The 8105-nt window shown below is 38.0% G+C and overlaps 1 protein-coding gene across 1 annotated transcript; it reads right to left on the bottom strand.

Moving 5' to 3' along the window:
- Nucleotides 1-1852: 1852 nt before the first annotated feature.
- LOC113322719 (UPF0503 protein At3g09070, chloroplastic-like) lies at nucleotides 1853-4326 on the bottom strand. Its single transcript, XM_026570857.1, has one exon. The coding sequence runs from the start codon at nucleotides 4122-4124 to the stop codon at nucleotides 2091-2093; it is 2034 nt and encodes a 677-aa protein (XP_026426642.1). The 5' UTR covers nucleotides 4125-4326; the 3' UTR covers nucleotides 1853-2090.
- Between the last annotated feature and the right edge of the window lie 3779 nt (nucleotides 4327-8105).

Genomic DNA, 8105 nt, shown 5'->3' with positions numbered 1-8105 from the left:
TCCCTGTTCTAAACAAATCTTGTATGGTGTTTGTAATATCTGACCCCAAGATTTCCCAATTGGCTTTAAAAAATCCCGGTTGAAAACCGTCCGGGCCAGGAGCTCCCCAAGGGTTCATTTTAGAAAGAGTGGACCAAATTTCTTCTTTGGATGGACTTTGGGTTAGAGTAGAATTTTCCAAATATGAAATACAAGGTTGGATTATTTTTGAGAGGTCGACATTGTAGTTACTCGTTTGAGAAGTTCCAATTTGGGTGAAGTGATTGATCAATAGAGCATTGATTTGCTCTCGGTCTGAGATCCAAAGACCAGAAGGTTGTCTAATAGAGTGAATGGCATTGATCCTTTTTCTATTAGAGGCAAAAGCATGGAAATATTTGGTGTTTTGATCATATTCTTTAAAGAACTTATCCCTAAATAGTTGATGGTAATAGTCATTTTTAATCTTGTACTATTTCCCAGTTCTGCTTGGAGGTTCTTGAGAGTATCAATTTTTGAAGAGAAGTTTCCGGATTTGTGAATGTTTTCTATTTTGTTATTAAGAGTTTTAATATTTTTATGAATATTGCCAAAAACATCGAAATTCCATTGAGCTAGGTCTGAGGAGAGAGATTTTAGGTTACAGGCGAAGCTTCTGGCAGGGGAGTTTGAGGAATGGAGGTTCCAAGACGCTGCCACTACTGTTGATAACGTAGGGTGCGAAAGCCAGGATTTGATGCATCTAAATAGTTTCCTAAGTCTTTTTGTTTTCGGGTTGGAGTTAAAAAGTATAGGAGTATGGTCAGAGCCAACTCTTGTTAGGTGACTAACCTTAGTGTTATGGAAGATATGAATCCATTGGTATGATATTAAAGCTCTGTCAATCCTCTCACAAATATTAGCATCTCCACTTCTGTTGTTATCCTCTCACGAATATTAGCATCTCCACTTTTATTGTTTGATCATGTGAACGGAGCTTCTGTTGTTTGACCAAGTGAACGGAGCTTGTACGCATCTAAATGATTTTACTTGAATCGGAATGGCAGGCGTCTAGACGGTTTGTGATTGTAGTATGCATTGCATTGAGTTTTGGAACACAAGTCCCAAAGGGTGTGAAATATCAACAGTTATGGTGTTAAAACTCCCAACATCCAAATTTGATGTCACCTAAGCATAAAAGCAAGTCTTATGGTCTTTTCCAAAATGTCAAGTGACTTACTGTGCCATCTTAATTAGAGAGCAACTTCAATTCAAGAATTGGCAAGTCAATTCATTGGATTCAAAACGTATTCCACGGGACAGCACACATGCCTTGGAGTGACGGAACTTAGCAGCATATTTAGAACCATAAGACTTGCAACTTCCATAATTTTCTTCAAAGGAACAGGAATATGACTTTCTCTAAGACTTGCATAATCACCATCCTGTTAATTATGCAGTGGAATGCCTTTGCAAGGTGCTGTAAAGCTTTCCACACAGCTTAGAAGTATTTCTTAATTCATGTTGTTTTCGGATACCATGGGGGAGATTAAGTAACATGTGAAGACGATTGTTGGTATTTATACATCTTTCTAAACAGGGAAAATACAGAAGTCCTCTTGCCCCATCGCTACAAGTCACTTCGGCATTGTGCATTACTGGATACAGCCAGCTGAATTGACCCAACTAAACACAATACGTAACCTATTCTCAGACAATTAAACCTTACACTATATTTTTGGTTCCTCGATACAGTCTTCCTGCATACAATATCAAATACAGTAGCAAACAGACTGTTGTGTTGGATAGAGTCACCCTTTGATTTATTCAACTTGTACAGATACCACAAAAAGTTGTACACTAAAATGCAGAGGGCTGGAATCAATACATGTTATAAAAAAAATGACACCCTTGTTGAGAACATTCTCATTATTTACCCAAAAGTATACTAAAATAAACAGGCTAAGCAAGGAAAAACTACAATGTGAGTTCAATTTATCTTTGCAAAACAAAAAAAAACAACAACAAACAGATATAGTTATAGATATAGATAATATGTAGTAACGAAGATCAATTCTTGATCCAAAATAAACAATAGTTGACGACAAAGATATACCTTTGGGTTGATATTCTCAGTACAGTCCTAATACTCTTTTAGCAATTGATTGTGCATTGTTCTTAGGTCTACCATTTCCAGATGCACTCCTTTTGCTGTTCCTCAGTGGTGTCAAATAGAATCGTAGAAGCCCATTATCAATAACATCACTCGAAGAATATCTCGCACTCTTGGTTCGTTCCAACACAACTTCTTCCTTTTTCTTTTTACCAATTCCATTAGTCTCTACAACATTTCTTACACTGCCACTGCTGACATTACCAAATGCACCACCACTGCCACTAACACTACCACCACCAAATGCGCCACTTGAGTTCATAGCATTCCTGGAACTAACACTACTATTACTCCGAAGAACTCTATTGATTCCACCTTTTGATTCTCCATTAGCATTAGTATCTTTTCTTAGTTCTTGCCATGACTCCGAATACGATCTTTCAACTACATTTGCTCTATGGTTAGACCTCTCTTCATCATCATCATCATCATCATCTTTACTACTACTAGGATTTTTCTTGCTCATTATTCCCCAAATGTTCCAAGCCTTACTCCATCTACTACTCGATTTCTTCGGTTCCTTTTGATCCACACTACATGACACGGAATCTCTTAATACCGACTCATGGCTTTGAGACTCAGACCGGTCATCATTTCTAAGAGAATTCGCCCTGGAATCCCTCAAATCTCTGTCCGTCCCAATCAATTTAGCTCCATGAAACTCAACATTAGTAGGTGACAGTTTCGAATTCGTGGCCAATTTACTTTCATCGAATTCTGCTCCGACTGCAGCAGCTTTCTTGCGAATCGAATTGGAACGCTCGAAACTTTTCCTTCTCCGTTGTGACAAATCAGACGACGATTGATCAAAACTTTTTCTCCTGCGCTGTGACGAATCCGAAGATGAGTAATAATCACGCGTTTGAGCTGTACCTCCTGGAGTAGTATCAAAAGTTGAAGCGTCTTCAACAGGGATCTGATTATCAGATCTCTTCACCACCGGAATTGGAACATCTTCAACAACTGAAACCATTGGAGCTAATCTTGGGAACGTTTTTCCAATTAGATATCCATCCCAAGAAGCTCTCGGTTCATCTAAAGAGTATCGTGGACCATCAAAGGATATCCGACCAATATCCAAAGAAAATCTAGGATCAATATCGCATGATCTTCTTCCATAATCTGCCAATTCCGTGTGTGTTTTATTATGATGATGACGATTTGTGTTGGTAGAAGATAAGCCGCTGGTTGTACTTGTTTCAGATTTCTTCGGCTTTTGTTTTTTCTTCCATTTTTGTAATTTCTTAGTAAAAACTGAAGCTGCAGACCAGAAATTTCCAGCAATTTCTTTCAAATCTTTACTCGAATGTTGTTTCTTATTCATTGATTCTTGTTCTAGATGATCCTTCATTGTTAATACTTCTTCTTCTTCTTCCTCTTCTTCGGCTTCGATTTCAACTTCTTCGATTACTTGATTCGCCCTAATTTCTTCTCTATTTCCCCTAATTCCTTCACTATTTCCCCTGATTTCTTCACAAACTCCTAAATTAGTTGTATCTTCTTCTTTATTGATAAGATTATAGAGAGTAGGTATACCTCCTCTAACGTCGCAAGATTTTCTCTGAGGTTCAAATCCGCTAGACAAACCTTCAGCTTTTCTACCTGAAAATGACTTGCACCGACGAAGCTCCGGCAAATTGGACGATGACGATGTGGATGCACAAGGATCTTTATTATTATTATCAGTAATGACAGAAGGACCACCTCGAAATATCGATTTGAAAGTGGCGGCGGTGGTGGATGTTTTCGGGTGGGAAATGGTAGAGATAGAGGAATCTAAACCGACGAGACGTTCTCGTAAACATGAAGCGCAGAAACCAGTGAGTGGCTCTTCAGGATGACGCTTACAGATCGTGAAACGCGAAGGTGGGAGAGGAAGCTGTTGGTGTTGCTGGTGGAGTAGCGGTAGCGGTGGTGGTTGTTGTAACGGTGGTGGTTCTTGCAGAAGTGGTTGTTGTTGTGGTTGTTGTAGAAGATGAGGATGATGATTCATAACAATATCGGTTTATACAATGTGAAAGCTCCGAGAATTTGTTATACTTGTTTTTTGTTCTGCTGCTCATATTCCAAAAACTTTCAGTAGAGAGAGAGAGAGAGAGAGGGAAACGAACAGTGTAGATGCAGAGAAGAACAGAGCTTCGGGTACAACGTAGAAAACAAGTGAGACAGAGAGAAAAAAAGAAAAAGAAAAAGAAAAAGAAAGAAAAACCCTTGAAAAACCCTTTTTATTATGCTTTCTAATAAACTAATACTAAAAAATGCTGTAGTAAACATTTTGGAATTCTTGCTAGACGTATGAAATACATCAAACATGTTGATGTATTTTAGGTCAGGATTAGGGTAATTTATAGCCGTCGATTTCGTGGCCTACATAATTTACCAGACTGTTCAGAATTCTCTCTTCTTCTTTTTTTGGAATCCACAGAGGTCTAGCTAGCTGGGTGCAGAAACTCTATTTTTATATTTTATATGAACCTTTCATGTTGATTGCAAGATTTTCCCTCGGGCAGTATTTCAGTGAGCTGATCCTGATTGTGATTGAGATAATCCGTGTACTAGCCTAGCCATATTAATTTACTCGAAATTTACTTCTAGACAGTCTCCTATGGAACTTGAAAACTTTAGATTTTTGTCACGTCTTGCGGAAGATTACGTTACAAATTTCAGTTGCACTCAAATGGCTGCACCAAGCAAGCCTTTGTCACAAAATACTACTACGATAAACATTCTTTCTTTTCTTTTCGGCGTCGTTATTCTTCTCGGCTCAAGTCTACTGTTACGATTTTTCAATTATTGAATTCGTGTTAAAGTAATAAAGAAAAGTAAAAGCAATCACGCTTCCACCTCTCTCTCTCTCCTTTTTCTATCTTATCATTCCGAAATGACACAACCTATCTCACCCACGGTAACACCATATCATTTCCCAAATGTTTTTCGACTATCTACCTTGCCCATCAAAGATGGTGGACTTGTCATTTACACCATGGCTGACACTAGCGCCTATTGTTACCTTGCTTCTCAGTGTCATACGACTTCGATACAAAAGGTGATCCTTGGTAATTCATTCTCAACTGAAAAAGGCTCTGCTTATCAGTTTGCACTACAGAATTTTGCTTAGGTATGTGGCTTGCCTTCTACATACTGTGTCGATGATACTGCCCCCCCCCCCCCCATCCATGCACTCCCTGGCAGTCCCTTATTTTGATACAGTTAAGAAGCAAATCCCAGACCAATTTTCTATGTCCGCAAGAGATTCCATCCTGTGGCAGTGCAACCGTATGAAGCATGCACAAGATTATTTAATGGTTGTACCCATCATTGGGCTTAATCAGTGCCTTGGACCTAGACATTTTAGAGCTGTACTTTGTTATCGTCTTGGTATCCCATTGTTTCTTGAGAATGGCTTGTGCCCAAGTTGTAATAAAACCATGGACATTTTTGGTGATCATGCACTTCATTGTGCTAAGGATATAGGCCCCAAGTTTCGACATGATATTGTTCGTGATGTAGTCGTCGACATTTGCTTCAAAGCTAGTGTTCCTGCTCGTAAGGAAGTTTCTTTGGGATTTCTGACGAATGATGACAAAGAGCTGAAACCTGCTGATATTCTTGTGCTTAACTGGGAAGACGGAAAGGATGTTTGTATGGATGTCACTGGTGTTTCGCCCTTCGCAGGTGATGGAATTCGCTCTTTCGTCCCAGGGAAAGCTATATCTAATGCGGTTTCACGTAAACACTCTAAATACTTGGACAAGTGTATTTCACATGGCCATGGATTGAGTGTTTTGGCTTTCTCTACTCTAGGAGAGTTGGGTGAGGATACTTTGTGTTTTTTCAAGCGCCTGAAGAATTGTTTAGTTAGTAACGACGCTAGTAGTGGTTTTGGTAGCTTTATTTTTCATAGATTAAACGTTGCTATTCAAAAAGGTGTTGGAGCCCAGCTTGTTGGTAGGTTACCAACCAAAAGCTTTGTATAATGATTAATTCAATATTAGATATATCTTTAATGTTAATTTATTTCTCAGTAAAGAATAATTAATTAATTGCAGGAATAAATACAAAGCGAGAAACTGTACAGTTTTTTCTTGGCCTATGATAACCGTTGCAGAAGAAGATGAATAAGGCGATCATGATGATGAATTGATGATAATGATCAATTACATCAGAGCCGTTAAAAACTTAAATACCCTGAAATAAATATTAAACCTTTTTTTTTTTACTGACATAATAATTTAGATGCACGAGTCATTGTTGGTCAGTCAGGTACATGATTGGCAGAATTAGTAGTGCATAGAGTATTAGAGTATAGACCAAGGTCTACAGAGATTCATCAACCTCACATCCATCTAATCACAAAAATAAATAAAAAAATACAGACAGACTTTAAATATTACTGAGCCGTCGGTTTTTATAGAAAAACTGGGGAAATGAAATGAAAGTCAATAAATAAGGTATTCAGTTTTCACTGATGTCTTTTGATTTCTCTACGACACTCTAGTCTGTAGTATAGGCTGCTCATCTGCTTTCTAGTGTGTATCAGTGAATGAAATGAAAGGCTTTGGCCAGAAGACGTACCATTCAATTCTGCTGCTATGTCTCATGGGAAACGGAAACCGTTACGTACATTGAATATTTTACTTTTACCTCTTCAATTCCATGCATTCTTAAATTCTTTTACCGAAATTTGGTTATGGTTTATAGTACTGGCATTCAAATTGTTTAAATGACTTGGTCTGCTAGCTAGATATCCCAGCTGAGCATGTATACAAGTGGGTAGTGGTAAAGATGTACACGAATCACAAGACATGAATCACGCTGATACACAGAAACGGATCGAGAATTCCAGTCGATCAAGGAAGATAGTGATGATGAGATGTGCTTTAATGTTTCTTTTTCTTTTTGTGGTTGGGGGCCTTGGGGGGGACACAAAAGGTTGATAGGGAGAGAAGATATTGTGATGCATGCTTGCATTTCCATATACATATAATGCAGCAGATTGCTGCTCCAGTCCTGCGCGCGCGCTGACTACTGTGCTGCTGCTGATCATCATCATCAATCGACTATTCATCATTTACTTTTCTTCTTGCCAAGCTCTTTAATTATTTCAATATATCTACATGGTCTCTCTCTGGTCTAGGTTCGTGTCATTGCGCCTAATTTTACTTTTAAAAGTTTTGTAAATAAGTCTCCGATTCCGCTCAACACATGCGCACCTTGTACCTGTTTCGTAGGAAGAGTAAACACACTGATGTAGAACAAGTTTTCCGTATTCAAATACTATAATTTTTCTCCATATTCATGTACGCTTGAACTTACGAATCCGTTTTTAAAAAGCAACAAGCTATTGAAAGGCTGCTGTATTCATTTATTATACCTGGTTGAGATTGTAAGCAACCGTATCGATTCCACATCCTCATGCATGGTCTCTCCTCATTTCCTTTATTCTCCCATTCTCGTGCTTTCTATTGTTATTGTTTGTCCCATTCTTTAATATCTAACCGATAATATGTATTAAATCTTAAGTGACATTCTTTCCGACATCAAGCTAAGGACCACAACAATTAGGCAAAACACTACCAACCCAAAGAATATTTTTGGACTATTAATTTAATAAATAAATAAAGGACCCGTGTCATCGATATATAAAAATCAAACGGTGGAGGAATTGATTTTCGGCCGTTTCACACCCATATATCGTTGTCGTGAGGGTCCCCGAACCACGTGCCTTTTATAATGCCATAAATAGGAAATAACGCCAGTCTTTTAGGACCGTTTTTCAGTTTTCATACACGTTATAACCGTTTTTTTAAAATTAGTTTGAATGTTTTTTCTTCTAAATAACATTTTAACGTGCGTTTTTTAGAACTGTTTTTCCGTTACCACGCACGTTATAATCGTGTAAATAAATTTTTTATCATTGTATTTTAGTTTTTTTCTTTCTCTGGATTGAAGGATTAAAACGTAGAATTCAAAT

The sequence above is a fragment of the Papaver somniferum genome, chromosome 11 (assembly GCF_003573695.1).
Source record: "Papaver somniferum cultivar HN1 chromosome 11, ASM357369v1, whole genome shotgun sequence".
Taxonomy (NCBI): domain Eukaryota; kingdom Viridiplantae; phylum Streptophyta; class Magnoliopsida; order Ranunculales; family Papaveraceae; genus Papaver; species Papaver somniferum.
The sequence above is the reverse complement of the archived record's forward strand: the minus strand, read 5'-3'. Positions and strand labels throughout refer to the sequence as shown.